This window comes from Channa argus, chromosome 13 (assembly GCF_033026475.1).
Source record: "Channa argus isolate prfri chromosome 13, Channa argus male v1.0, whole genome shotgun sequence".
NCBI classification, from domain to species: Eukaryota; Metazoa; Chordata; class Actinopteri; order Anabantiformes; family Channidae; genus Channa; species Channa argus.
Window position 1 is genome coordinate 24579132 of NC_090209.1, and position 16021 is coordinate 24595152.

The 16021-nt window shown below is 41.4% G+C and overlaps 1 protein-coding gene across 2 annotated transcripts; it reads right to left on the reverse strand.

Moving 5' to 3' along the window:
• Positions 1-96: 96 nt before the first annotated feature.
• nppal (natriuretic peptide A-like) lies at positions 97-4949 on the reverse strand. 2 transcript variants are annotated; one of them, XM_067528455.1, is made up of 3 exons: positions 1493-4949; positions 1004-1361; positions 97-484 (listed from the first exon to the last, which is right to left on the reverse strand). In XM_067528455.1, exons 1-2 carry the CDS (start codon positions 1574-1576, stop codon positions 1053-1055), a joined length of 393 nt encoding a protein of 130 aa, XP_067384556.1. In that variant the 5' UTR covers positions 1577-4949; the 3' UTR covers positions 97-484; positions 1004-1052. The 2 variants fall into 2 exon arrangements, with proteins under 2 accessions (XP_067384556.1, XP_067384555.1); XM_067528454.1 differs by having other exon boundaries at positions 1051-1361; positions 1493-4927.
• Between the last annotated feature and the right edge of the window lie 11072 nt (positions 4950-16021).

Here is a 16021-nt window from a genome sequence, read left to right on the forward strand (position 1 = left end):
CACTGAACCGTATTGCACCAAGATGACTCAGACTGAGCGTCCAACCTCATAAGATAATCATACAAAAACGCAAATCACTATATTTATATTAAAACGTTCCCCATCAAACACACTTGTTTATTTAACGTGCATGATTCATAAAAATGAATAATCTGCTTTCAGGTTTGCACTGAAAAGAAACCGATTCAATCACAGACTCAGCTATTATGCAAAATAATTGCTTTACTAGAATACAATCTATTACAATTTGACTTTATGCAAGATGAGAGTAATAAATAATAAATACATTTACAATAATTTATTTTTGTTTAACAGCACACATGAGAAAAAAAAAGAAGAAGCTTCCAATGAGAACCAGGGGCAGGAGAGACTTGAGTAAACGCCCTTTGAAGTGTCAGTCAAAGCGTTGTGCGTGTCAGAGAAGCTCCGGTGTCGGTTACAGTCACGCTGATGTGCAGATGGGGAAACGCGGAGACATCCACGACTGTTGGCAAAAAAAGAAAGAAAGAAGACAATGCTGCAGGTTAAAAAATGTAAAAATAAAAAACACCTTGTTGCATTTCGTAACTGCTGCAGCTGCTGCACAAGTGACTTTTCAGCAACGAGCCAATAAACCTGCAGCTGCTCCGGTGCAGAACATGTTTACTTCTCTGTGTAAATATGAAAGAGCAGCTACACACACGCATGTTCCTATAATTATGATGAGCTTCTAATGAAAACGTCACAAAAAAATATTCACTGTATAAAATCTAATAAATCAGCTTTATTTGTTATTAATAAATCCCAATATAACAGGTGTCTCTGCTGCATCGTGTTTAACTGGCTTGGCACAATTGAATTATATGTAACAGACACTAATGTTTCTTTCCTGTTAAAACCAGACAATTTGAAATGAAGAATGACCACTTTATGGAGTTTTTCTGCACTTTCTCCTCATATTCTGCACCATCCCATAATTGCATGTTGTTTATTTCTTACAAACGCATGTATTGCATCTTCGTACATTTAGCATTTACCGCTGCTCCATGGGATGAAACCCGTGATTCCTACCTTCAGCATCCCAGCCCGCTGAAAGAGCCGATCCTCTCCAGCCGGACTCCGAAGCAGCTCCTCAGCCCCCCCTTCTTGTGCCGGTTCCATGAGCGCTTGGAGGTCCGGATGAGGTCCTTGAAGAGACGCGCCAGGACGTTTTCTTTAGCAGAAAGAGCCGAGTTGCCGGAGTCGGGGTTGTTGTCCCAAGGATGCTCCTCTGGAGCTCCGAACACCGACTTGTCCGTGTTCCCATCCTCTTTAGCCTCCACCTCATCAGAAGAATAGTACGGCGCAGCGTTGATCTCCTCTTCTAGGAGCTGCCTCAAACTCTGCAGGGAGGGTAAGAATTTAGTTGCAAGAAATGTGCACCGCGCTGTATTTCTCTACAAAATCTTATGTAGAAAACACACATTCGCACAATAATGAGTTTTAAGGAAAGGTAAAGAACAGGTGGACTCACCTGTAGGTCAGAAACGGGTTTGGCTCCAACGAAATTCAGCAGCAAAAGCAGAGACAAGCTGCAAACACAGATGTTTGGGTTCATTTTTTTCTGCAGCTTCTTTTCAAAACTCCTATCTGGGGTACGACTCACTTCGTCCCTGCTCTTCTGGATCTCCGGCGGTGGTTCAGGTGGCGCCTTTATACGCGACCTGATTCCGTCACGAGGTCTGGGAAAATTAACGAGCTGTGACTAATGCTCCTCCACGAGGGACTTCAGACTAACTTGGCTACTGAAAATGGGAACTGGAAGCGTTCACAGGTCCAGACTGCTCCGAAGCTGTCAGACCGAGAAGCCTGGGGCCTGGTGTGGCCGCAGGGGTCAGGACTTCACCACAAACCCAACACTGCAATGTCAAACACCAACCAAACTGCCTCTGTCAATTCATGACATTAATATTTCCGCAGGACTTTTTCCATAATATGACATGAAATTTAGTTTCCAAGGGTCTTAGAATGAGATGAAAAGCACTTTGGCTGTTGGCCTGAGAGAAAGGAATTAATAATCTGTGCAAATAGTTCTGCAAATACTGCTGTGATTACAATGGTCAACGATGGTCGACATTATCCAGAATGTATAAAAATTCTGTAGTGATCGAATGATGTGGCAGCATTTCAGGATGATTATCTTCTACCATTTTCCTACGATCATGATTTAGTTTTTTGCTTTCTGACAAATTCAGTTAGGACAAACTTTGGGAATTACACTGTATGAAAGTGTATTTTCCACTAGCACAAAGGGCATTTGATGTTATTTTGACTTTATCGGTGCGTGTAGAACAATGTGAAAGAAATGGATTAAGCAAACAACTATAAGACCAGCAGAATATCATTCACAGTAAGTGGCACAGAGACACAAGAAAAAAGAAACAAATCTGGATCAATACAAGTTTGATGTTGATGTTTAAATTTAGGGAAAATTCAGTGTCAGTATTTAATCGCTTTAGGTCAATGTAACAGCTCATATTTGTCATATTTCCAATATAAACAAGTGTTGGATAACTCTACCTTCAACTGCTAAAGCAAAGTGTGTTGCATAAACTTTGTTTTTAAAATTCACCGCATGGTTTGGAAGCTGCCTCGCTAAACAATAATCCCTTTATGCAATTACTGTTGCTTCTGGACAATCCTAGAAAATGCCGTGTTCGGTGAGAAGGTTGTGCTTCCTGTAATATCATTCATGCTGAGTAGGTCACGATTAAAGGTTGTGGTTATGGTTAAACAGAAACCAAACGAGGTGAAATGCAGCGTACTGCATGAAGGTTGAATGAGCCGTCAGAAAAAGGCTTCTGGTGATAGAAGTTGAATTCAGAAGATGCAAATCGGTCGAGTGAGACTTGTTTAAACACTGTCCCTGTTTAATTTTAATTTTTTTTTTTTGTTTTTTTTTTTTGGGATGGAGCTAAACCAACAGTTTTCCCCATTTCTGTGCTAATTTAGGCTCCTGGAGGATCTCTGCTATGCACAGTCAAATGAAAGTCATGTGCCTGTTGCCTGCTTTGTTATTCAGTTCAAACAGAAGCTGTCTGAAGCTACGACTGCTATCTGTCTCTGTTACCTCAGAAATAGTCTTAAGAGACAAATATGTGCACCTGCAAAGTCCAGTGGTGAGACTCAGTGGAGGTAGTGAAAATTAAGACAGATTTGAATTTTCTCGGATTGGTGTGTGTGTGTGTGGGTGGGTGGGTGGGTGTGTGTGTGTGTGTGTGTGCATTAATGTGCTTGTAGTGTTTCTGCTCTAGTTCTCTCCAACTCCAATCATGCCACATCCTCCACCCCCGCCCCTCCCCCCTCCAGTCAGGGACCAGGGGTAAATGATGAGCGATTAGCCATGGACCCTTTAAAGCTGAGCACACTCTGCGGAGGTGGATGATGGATAATTGACATTTCATCAGCTTCTCGACTGGAGGGCTATCATATGAAATTGTCTCAGGCCTCGGGGCAGCAGTGAATGTTCCAGGTTTTTTTGTTCTTTAATAGATAAAATCTGAGGCCTCCCCCGTCTGTTGGTACTGATAGTCACAATTATTGCCAAAAATGAATATCAGATAATATACAGAACTAATGCAGACAGAGAAAATGAGATTAATGCATATGTGAAAATAGATAAACAATAAAAGAGGAAATTCCCCACCAACAATTACACACATGCACATACAGAAATACACAAACATCCTTTTTTAAACTTAGCTGTGGATTTCATATTGTGTCGGACCCTGTTGCTGCAGACAGAGCTGCACAGCCTCTTCATCCGACATGTAACCAGCAGCTGCACCTTCCTAATGGAAAAAAAAGAAAGTTTACATTCATTTGCTATAAAGGATACTGCTGTTTGAAATTGGCAACACTAAAAATAAATGTAGGATAAATATAACAAACCATTTTGGGGAGTAAATCTATGCTGTGCTTGATTCTAAACAGTACAAAGACGACACATTTGGTTCAAAGCACAGAAACCTGAAAGCCAATCGTGTGAACTCACCTCTTGTAATGTAACTGAGGTCCTGGCTGTTGATGTACGTTTGCCGTTGGTACCTGTGGTTTTGGTTTGCAGGGATTTTGGCTGTGACAGCTGAGATATATAATCCCTTCAATATCCACTGCACTTACATTACAATGGCGATAAAATCTGCTTTAACGCCTTAACAAATTGTCAAACAATGTGGGGTCTGTTGGAATATTCTGCTAACAGATGGTTGTAATATTCCCACTTCAGTGCTTCATAGCATTAGCTTCATTAGCTGAATAACAAGAAGTTGCACACATCTTGACTGTTCTGATATGTTTATATCACACAATTTGGAAACACATTCACACACTAATAGATACTTGCTTGCAATGTATGGTTGGTTTAACTTATTCCTATATAGTTATCTCAATGTATACATGGTTTTGTGTTAAGAGAACTATAAAGAGAATAGTGAATATTATAGGAGAAACAAACTGGAAAAATAATAATCACATACCGAATTTCAAATGCAATACTGCTTTTAAAAGTCATCATTTATTTATTTGTCTATATTGCTTAGGGCTACACGTGGAAGTAAACATCCATAGTTCGATATGAAACGGTTCTGAAAAGTGTGACGTTGTGGTAATGAGACAAATTGTAGCGACAGCCGGTGCACAATATTTGTTCCAAATTCCAAAGTCTCAACAGTTTCAGAAGGAATGGGCCTTGCAATTTGCTTCTTTTGACTTGTGAACCCGTCGGTTAGACCAGCTGATATTTAAACCTCTAAGCAATCGCTTAGATGAAGAATGTGCAGTCCACCCCCGCACTACTGGTTCCCCTCCATTAAAGGCCTTAATTAGAACCTCACTGCCTCATTGTCTAAATGATGGAGTTTGCTGAACTCTGAAATGAGATGCAAACACACTGACGTCGGTGCTACATGTCAAACAACACAGCTGTGCTTCAGCCTTCAGAAGGGATTCCCCCCCCCCCCCCGAAAGCAGAAATAGTCAGAAACGTTGCTTCTTTTACTACAAATCATCGAAAAAATCATGCATTTTGGTTTCTACACACTAGCAGCATGATCCTGCCTCATGTCTCCAGTGTCGGAAAAAGTACAACTTTGTGAATCCTCGAAAACTTCATGCAGCTCTAATAGACAGCAAGTGTAGTATAACATCACCGTAATCCAACCATTAACAAAACAAATACCTATTCAAATATTACTCCACGTTTCTAATTAAACAGGTATAATCTAGTACAGAAAGTTGTACAGGCATAACTGCACAACTTGGGCTGCAACACTCTTAAAGAGTAGAGTCAGATATAGAAACTGAAGCAACCATAGCAACTGTTATGTTCATACAGTATAGCACCAAACTGGCTCCCAATTATGTTGTGGTGACAAATATAATCACGCTGGATTACAGTCAATAGGGTTTTTTTGTTTATGAATGGAGCCACTGAACAAACTAATATGGTACCTATGGTAAACATTACCTCACATTACCATTTGGGTAAATCCCCAAAGGGCAAATCACATATTTTGTTGATTTTGTTAAAGTAAGACATTAAAAGACCTGATGTTTTAAAATGTTTAAAAATTTATCAGTATTTGTGATGATTTGCCAAACGTCCCTGAGGTGTCTGAACTCTGACCTCTGTGGGAAGAAGGAATATGATCCCCATGATCACAATGAATGCAATGCGAACTAACCTACACGTGCCCCTGAATTCCCAAACTCTACAATAACATAACCATTGTATCAGAATAAAATGAAAGTCAGCACCTCTTTCTGAGGCCACGGTTCTCTGTTGGAAAGCGATGGATTGTTCCCTTCGTATAGGAAATTAGATGCCGCCCCAGGTGAAGGAGCTCAACTACCTCAGGATGGGTGGACCAATCATCCAGATTATGCGGGAACTGTTGTAGTGAAGAGGGAATTGAGCAACAAGGCATCTTCAGGACGCATTCAGACCTTCGCCCATGGTTCCGAGCTTTGGATAATCACTGGAAAAATAAGGTCAGAAATAAAAGCAGGCTCAGCCTTAGAGAGCTTGGAATACAACTGCTGCTTCCTCACATCGAATGGGCCCGATGAGTATTATTGTAGTGATTGCTAGTGTTAGACGATATTAGTCATTCAGTGCAGTGTCCCCGGGAGACAGAGGCTAAATTCTGTTGAACACACGGTACCAGACCCTGATTCTTTGAGTGGCAAGTGAACACGCATCTAACACTAGCTGCTCCGTTGGAATTGTTGAATGCTCAGCAGGTCTCACTGTATGTTGTAGGTAAAATGTGTTTAACTGTGGGCATGTATTCACATTGTCACCTGAAAAACAGGTGACTACGTGCAACAAAATCCCCCGACTGCGGTGAGACACTCAGATGGACAACTTTATTGTATCCGTACAGTAGTTCATTAAAACAACTGTGAAACGAGAGGGTCCGAGCTCTGCTCCGACTATTTTATGTAGATAAAAGGATAAGGGACATGTTATATGTGACTTTTCGGTTGTAGAAATTAATGAATTTACATTAGCTTCTCCCAGTAACATTACAAACACGTGTCTGCTCAACCCTGATTAGAATATCAAAAATTTCTCTTTACAAATAATTCCGAGCAGATAAAGGATATGCAATTCATTTGCGATTAACCATAATTAAACACAGACAGTTTGCGCTTATTACAATTTAAAAATTGAATCTGATGACAGCACTAAAATTCACACTTTTAGTTGGAAAGGATGCCACTGCTGTGATTTGTTGGATGCTTCAAAAAGTCTCCTGTTGAGTTTATGTTCATTTAATCACAATCACAAATAAATGGGAACTCATGATATTAAGAAAAATTCCAAAGCTGCTGGGGGGGAAAAAAGTGGTATTAGTGCATCTCAATTGTCAACTAACAAGTTTCTACAGAGTCAAAATGGCTGGATGTGCTAAACCTATTTTTATTTCTTCATAGACCTGGATCTTATATTGCAGAAAACACTTCCCTACAAACAAGATCAGTTCTATGAATTAAGGAACAAGACTTAGAGAGAAAAGGCCCATTAACAATTTAATTATTAGTGACAAGTGGTTTTCCTTATCGGAAACCATGGCTTACTTTTCCCGTACAATATCTTTTCATCCCATTACATCAGTGGATAATGAGAGGGCAGTTATGTCAATGTGTTTTTTACGGGTTAGTATGAGAGAAGGGCAAGACACTGTTGTGGTAATGTTTTACCAACAGCATCACCTGAGGCAGACGCACTGTTTCGTGGCGCTAACATGCTAATGACAACACCAAGGATGGCAAGAACTCCATCATGGATACGACTCGTTTCATGACGGAATGTGAATCCGGTGTCCAGTCGTGTGTGATGCAAGCAGGGAATGTAGCACCTGATAAATGAGGGGACTAAGAGGGATGCTCATCGGTGCCATCCCGTCAGCACTGTTGTAGCACTTCTCTTATCAGCAACCGGCTGCAGGAAGAATCCTCAGCTGTCTGCCCTTAGCCGGCTGCTCGAGCAGAACGCCATTCAACTTTTCAATGAAACATTAAGAGCTTCGCTGAAACGTTTACAGTTTACCAGTGTTGTGCGTGTAACTCATTAGCTTGTTAAGTTGGACAGTTTCACGGAGTTCTCCTGGGCTTTGTTCAAGGACCTCCGCTTATTTGGACGGACATTTCTTTGGACTAGTTTCAGCGTCACCTGGAAAATAAGAGCAGCTGATCCTTTCACAGCCTAAAACTGGCTGCAAACTTGTGACAATTTTTCAAGGTTTATAACAATTCACATTTCTTGCACATTTCATTGTGATTTAGAAATTCCCATGTTTCAACAACCCAAAATAACATGTTTTTATACTTTTCATAATTTTATGGGTCGTGCCAATGCCTTGAAAATAAAAAACCTAAATATTTGAGGTCTTCAGATTGAGCAGCCAGCAGCAACCCTCTTACACCTGCATTTGGGCACTTTATCCTGTGCTTCCATAAATCCCCTCAGGGTCCGTGACATTGAATGGTTTAGCATCTGTGAACTGCCATCTCCAGGTCTCCTTTTAAATCTGGCTTTAAATGACTCAAGGACAATTAAGAGACCTGTGATAAAGCTACTACAATGTTGTTTTGACTGCTTGCTTCAGGTTAGTCTCAGGTTGCTTGGAAGATGCCTTTAAGTCTCATCAGACCAAATAATTGGCAGCTGACTATGGGTGTGGGGAGTCCACAAAAGGAAGGGATCTCATGCCCAGGATGTGAGCAGTAGTGGTCCACTCTGTCACTACCGTCATCTCTTTTATATTGTATTGTCATTTTAATGTTTGTATGTCAAGTTTCTTATGCATTTCCTACTCTTACCTATTCTGATTTTTACCCATAGTTGCCGGTGGGGATCCCTTAAGAAATTAGTTTTGTAGGTATGACGGTTCTCCGAGAGTGTGGTGACTTTATTTCAATAACGTGCAGTGTTAGGAAGGATAGTGCATCTTGGTTTGTCTGCAGAGCGAATAGTGTTTTCATCCTCCATCCTCTCTTGGGTGGCGAGCTTGGAGGACTTAACCGGGTCCCCTAGCCAACCTTCCTTCAGACTGAAGAAACTACTTGGATCAGTAGCAAAACCTTTCGACCTAAGAGAAAAAAGTCCAGCTGACGTGACCCAACTTCCAGATAACCACACTTGGATGAACCATCACCGGCAACCAGGTTTTATGTTCACTACAAATATTAGGATCAGGATACAGATAATACTGTGCACGGGTGCCTAAGGCAGTTAAAATGTGTAGAAACAGCTCTGCATGGACACCTGCTTTGACCAAAGACCTTTTTGACTAGTTTAAGCAGATGACCAGCTCTAAACTTCGGGTGGTGACAAGTTTTTCCATTTCACAAATGATGCTGTGCTTTGATCCTGCGAACACTCAAAACTTCAGAAATGGTTTTACAGCCTTCACATCCACATAATTTTAGCACAGAGGTCTACAGAGAATTCACAGAGCTGCCCTGTCATCCAATTTAAATTGTGGTACTATATATACTGCATGTTCTTTTTAAATCTATAATCCATAATTTTAATACGTTTTAGGTGGATTTCAATTAGCACTACACTGATTATTATTGATTAATATTACGCACAACTGTTGATGGGTCTGTATTTTTCTTTTGATTCAGATTTTTTTCTCCTAACCTTCCTTTTAGTCTACAGATTACTCATTTCCACATATTGTTAATCATTTACAAACAAACAAACAAACAAAAAAAGACTTGCCTCTGTACGTAATAGGGCAGATCCGGTTGACTTGTTAAGTGTCTGTACCAGTGAAATTGCTGGCTGGTGGTTAGTCTGTGTAGGTCTAATCATTTTCCTGTAATATGAACATTTATTAGAGAACTTATCGGGGAAGAAGAAGACAGGGACAAAGTGCAGAACCAGTGAGGCATGTGTAGAACTGGTTTTGCTGAACTCAGGTTTGCTAATTCGATCAATGGCTCTTCCCACTTACCCACTTACAATATTGTATGCAAGCTAATACTATCAAAATCCACACGTTCCATCGCCTTACGTTAAACATGGGCTGAGAAATAAACCACGTTTCAAATGTAGGTGTCCTCGATTTTGACTGCAACAACACTTTGACTGCAGTATTTTCACTCAAAAGTCACATTACTAACTGGAGGAAAGCCTGCTGTGGTCATCCGCAACTGTGGCTCCGGGGCCAGGACCCCCACTCTACTGGCTGATGTGGCTGACATTGGTTTCAAAGTGGTAAATGTTGTCTAAAGCACCTTTTCGACATGTATAGGAATTCAAACAGTGCACGTGAGAACGTAAATGTCCAAGTAAGACAAATTATCGAGCCCCTTCGAGCCCCTGGTATAATGTCCATATTATGTGCTTGAGCTTGTGTGTGTAGCACATTGCTCTGTCCCGAATAGTCGAGAGGATTAGAAGCAAGCCAATGGGCGTGTTGATGTTTCTATCACTCCACCGTGTTGTAGTCGAGTGATGGAACCTTTTTCTTTTTAGACGCACGGCTCAGACGTGCTGTAAACAAAACACGGTTTCCCCACAAGTTTTTCTATCATGTTTGTGCCTCCTGTGCGCACCGATCGACAATTACATGATAAAGTCCACATTTTTTTGTGAATTGTAGTTGGAGGTTGTTTGTAATGTCAGGACTCCCGTCCACCTTTCTTGTGGCTGAAGCTGCAGCCACATACAATTCTAACCTTCATGGTGTCCATCAGGTCTGTCGCCCTCTTCCTGTCCTGGAGGGATCCCAGACTCCCAACCCATTACATCATGTCTTCCCCTTACCGCCAGCTGTGGAAATACTAGGGTACATGTATTGTAAATTCGCCTCTCTAATGCCACTTTTACACAGATAAGGCGGTTTTCACACAACAAGGAAGAAATCACAATTTCACTGGCTCTGACACTGCAATTGTCTTCAGATTAGTGTTGCAGACATTCACTATTAAGCTGTTGAAACAGGTCCCTGTCAGTTAAAATCTTTATTATGGCCTCTAATTAACTCTGGCCTTTTTGTTAAGTGACGTCTTTGATAGTTGTGTCAGATGGCTGAAATTTCATTAGCTGCGCTGAGAATGTGATGTCCTACAGTCACTTCACACTTTGTGACATTCAATTTAGGTTGAATGTGTTAACACAAAGACCTACAGAGGATGAGGCTGCTCTAAGTGTTATATAAAGGATGGTATAAATAACAGGCTACACAATGTGACCAGTTGAAAGTTTTCGAAAACTGCTTCTGAAAAGCAACAAACATCAACATCGTGTTCGAGTGAAGCCCTACATAATATGCCTCCAAGACACTGTTCTCACACAGACGCAAAGAGCTGCTTACAATGTCATTAAAACCTCTTTAGTTCCCCCCCTTCCCCCACCAATGGCTTCCCACTGTGTTCTGACAGATATCAATGGCATTACCTCAAGCTGCCCAGGACCCCCCACAGTCACTAATGTACTGGTAACAACACACAGTAACCCACTCACACTCACAAGTACGCTACATTTGTAAAGGTGATATCCAAAGCTGGCGAGTCTCTGCGGAGTCATTTTAAGTTTCTCCACAGAATCGGGATCATGAGTTATAGCTGCTTGTTTAAGTAGTTATGCAAAGCAGGTGGGATTTCTTACTACTCGACATGCCATTAAACTTAATACTGGATGTCTTTACGTGACAGAGCCTTGGTTTTTTTCTAATGGATCTGGTTGTTGGGCTTCATTATAGTGCGCAGTGAGAATAGAAGAGAATAAGAAGAAAAAGTCTGCTTGAAACCCCTGGACAGGCAAAATGCTCTGGACTTTGCCTTGTAAGGCCTTGATTGGCTCGTTAATATGGAGGTTATGAACAGATCCAACTGCTACAGCCTGAAATTTGTACTTTCCAAAATTTCATATAGAACTTGTGGTTGAAAACTGTGGAAATCAAGAAGACCGTGCAGAAAGCGGTCACATCACAAGTCAGGGTTCAAAGTGCTGGGGACAGATGAAATTAAGCTTCTTGGCCAAAGTCACCAAAGGTTTAAACAAAAAAGCAGCAGCATTCTATAAAAAGGAAAAAGTATTGTATTGTATAAAAAGTATTTGTTAATTCTCGATGCAACTGTCCTGCAGTCAATCCAGTAAGTGAAGGTGATAAGAGGCTGACTTTTACATCTGTACAATGAATTCGCTACCTCAAATTAGCCCATAATTTAGGGTCGCACCCACATCATCGTGACCTAACATTCATAGAAGGTCACCATAAGCATGCTGTGTGTGTGATTGTGTGTGTGTGTGTGTGTGTGTGTGTGCGTGTCTCAGAACTCCACATAATACGTAGGAAAAGCATGTGAAACTTGCTAATCCATTCCTGCTGAGGTGGCATTTAAATCACTTCACTACACAAATAAAATGTATACTGAGCTGAAGATAATACAGTTTCCTAAAGTAGGTTGTATAGTATATTCAACAGTCAGTGGGGAAACGCCAGCAGGCTCATGGCTGCTGTGTTTTGTTTTAGCATAAACAGCCTAAATGGCTGCACATATTCCTGGAAGAAATGAAATGATTGATTGACCTGTTCTTTGAAGGTATCTGCCTCTGTGCTTCCCCTTTTCTGACAAATTAACCAAGTCACAACTTACTGTAACAAAGTCAGTCATCCAAACACGATGTTTCTCATTCAGCATCATTCAAAGATTATCTAAACAACTAAAGGAATAAGAAGAGCTAAAGAAGTTTAAAGTAGTGTAGAGGGGCAGTGAGCGAGTCAGACGTTCTCCATTAATCGCTGCAGCGCCGCAGTCACCACGCTGTCCCCCCTTGTGACAGCATTATTATCAGAGCTGGTATGCAACACAAGAGTCATTTCCCCTAATGATCTCAGCTGCCTTCCACACCTCAGGACAAGTGAGTGTGGCTGACATGGGTTGAGAGGGGGAGGGAGGGAGGGGGCGAGGAGAAAGATGATAAATATAGGAAGGAAAGAACAACAGGAGAAAAAAAAAAAAGCAGTTGACCGTCAAACTGAATTGAAACATTCGCACTTACTGGGATTAAAGGAAATTAAACCTGTATGTGTAAAAATATTTCCCGCCGTGACTCATAGATATTTCTTTGCTCCCACATATAATGCTGCCGAAAATAAAAGCAATGCAGTGTCCAGCTGCGATTCTCTTTGTTTTTTTCTGTTGGTCACAGGCACAAACCACCGGTGCCATACAATGAACCAATGTAGCCCAGTGTCATAATGCTCAGGTAATCCAGGTGTGCAAAAACACCTGGATTACCACCAATCAGATGAGACGACATTTTTTGGTTTAACGACATGGAAGCACAAGATTGAACAGATGGGACTTTGCTTTTAAGATTAAAGTGCATGGGACGCTGCAGAAGAGTTGTGTTTTTAGCACCTCTACAAATAGTGGGAGGGGGGCTACTGAGCGCGCAGAGTTCCGTAGCGCGGAAGCCACCAAGCAGCGTTCATTGGCAGAGCCCAGTGGGCGGGAAGGGTTGTAGACATGAATGAGGGAGTTGAGGTGGGCAGGGGCTGGTGGGTTGACTGCTATTTGGTCAAGAGTCAGAGCTTTGAACCTGATGCAGGCAGCTACAAGGGGCCAGTACAGAGAGCGAATGAGAAGCCGTGCTGCATTCAGGATCATCTGGAAGGGGTTTGACGGTGGACGCTGGAAGGCAGCAGGGCAGTGCAGCAATCCACACGACTTATTCAGCTGGAGGGTAAAGATATAAACGGGTTCTCTGTCCATCTAAACATCTGCACAGACCTATGCAAAAAACAGGGTCTTAGAGGGATTTGTAACACATGCCTGCCATATGTCGACAATGCACTGCGACCGTGGGATGTCCCGCATTACAAAAACCACAAATGTTTGTTCCGGATTTATTCTACATCTTTGCTAATTACAACAAACCCTTCGTATCCTGCTCCTAGTTTTTGTCTGACTATAAACACACTGCAAATTGCTCCTGAAAGAAGAAATCATGGATATAACACCACAGCCCCTTTTAGTGAGGAAGGGTCAGCTTTTCTCCTGCCAACCACATGAAAAAGATGTCCAGCTCATAAATGACGTGTCTCGGACACAGTGTTGCATGTATTCGTGTTTTGATTCATTTCCTTTGAATTAAATAAATATCACATCATAGTATATGATAATTATCCCTATTTGCCATGAAATTATAAAACTCCTCTACCCATCTGTCATTGGCACCAACATTCAATTGAGCAATTGCAATTATTTGCTGGGCGCCTACATCCAAGGTGACTCACAAATAGGGAATAAACATCTATCTATCTAATATTATACAACTGATGACAGTCTGAGCACTTATGTCAAGTTATCATGAGATCAGCTAGATGTTCTACAGAACATGACAGTCTGAGAGGCTCATCAGGAGCAAGATATAGCAGCGGGGAAGGAGGCTACGGTGGAACTGCTGCAAATTGAAACTAGTGGGGAGACGACGAAACAAATGAGTGAGATAGTGTGGGGGAGGTGAGGCTGGCTCGAGGCGTGATGCCAGGGACCCTTCTTAACTTCTGGATGTTATTCACTGAGATCTGACACAAACCACTTGGTTACTTCTGTGTGGAACTATTTGGCCATAATAGCAAGTAAATAATGCTGCAATCACGATGTTTGTCCACTGGCACCAAATGTCTTCTTACAGCGGCTGAGTGCAAATAGCAGCCATCGCTGTAACAATCTCTAACAGATTGTTACATACGTTATACAAGCGTTTGTCCCAGTATGATGATTGAGACTTGCTTTTCAACACAGCCCACATCAGCTCACAGTTCAATTCCCTCACAGGTTAGAGGTTATGCTTTGTTACTGCCTTGCTAAAGTCGAGGTAAATTACAGCCAGACATTTAATCAGCCCCAGCTGCACGAGCAGAGCCTCTCGTCCATCGTTACCGAGGGTCAGATACTGCAGTTCCAATGTAAAGTGCATTGACTGCCTCTTTCTCACATGCTCAGTGAGGCTGAGAATATTAACGCATTGGTTGAAAATAAGTTGGACACTAAATGATAAGCCAACATTTCACCTAATAAGAATAAATCATTTTTTTGTGCCAGTGCAAAGTTGCCAACAAAGGAGATCTACTGTGCACTTCATTATGTGGAGAGACAGGATCTTTACAATATGATACTGACGAGGATGATGTAGGAAAGAACTATAGCTCACTGTTATTTACAGAGTCACGAAGTATGAATTCTAATGACATAAAATGAGATGATAAAGTTGTAAGTGCTACTGAAACTAAATTTTATACGCTGTTGTGCTAAAGAGGAAATCTTCTGCTGGCTTCATGAGATATGATGGGCTCCAACTACTTAAAATGTCACACGATGCTCTGTTAATTTGATGCACAGAGAACTGAATCTGGTTAAAATAAAGCCACAATGTGATAGACACATTTCCATCTCAGCTAGCAGAGCATTTCTCAATTTTTAAGTATTAGTGTGTTTGCAGGCCGACTGATCTGAGCAGTGAACTGAAAATAGATATCTGTGAAACTGTAATTATGTTTATAATATCAATAGCTCCACAGAAACACACACACACAAACACACACACACACACACACAGCTTACCGCTGGCTTTACTAACAAATAACTGAACCGTTGAACAGGTGTTGGGTCAGGTGCCTGAGAAAGGCAGGAAGGACGGGGAGGGGACGGCTGGACCTGAAATTACAGGAATTACAGGAAATGTGCAGGCACGGAATGAATGAATAACTGGAGGCAAGAGTCAGACTTGAGATCAGGGCCAGATTAAGGCCGTTTCTCTGAACATACAACGGGGTTAAACCTCGGAGAGCACAATGAAGATCTGTGATACTTAAAACCTTTGATGCTTTGGTAACCTTCAAAAACACAAGAAGTCTGAAAACGCCGTCCATTCGCTAGATGTTCTTTAACGCGCTGTCAAATCATTACGACAATATGTATCACGGTTCGTCAAGATTTGCACAAACTTGAAGTGTCAGTGCAGTTCAAGTGCATGATGCTTGTTACTGAACATGTTCAGGCTGGATTTCTTTCCTTTACATCTCTGCATTAGGTGTCAGAGCCGGTTAATGCTGAACTGCACCTGTGAGGGGAAACTGCGGGTCTCATCTCTGTCAATGGCCACTTGTGGCTAATTGCTTGTGCACCTGACCAGGCTGTAACGAGACCACCAGGGCTGTCATACACCATTATGTAGCACATAACAAATCCCAAACTTGAAGAAAACTTAGTCTGTGCTCGTCACGTGACACTAGGAAAATGTAAATGCACAGATGTAAATATAATGGCAGAATTATAGCAGGTGGTATAAAATAGATAGTTATACAACAGCACATAGACAATAAAGTTACATGCTTTATAAAATTATGGACAGTAGCCTAAATGCTCTATAGAAAACTTTTTAGGTGACCTGTAGATTTTCATTTTAATTTTTATATCAAATGTTGTTTGTTGGTTTAGCTGATTCAGTTAGTACCAGGTTGAACACTAT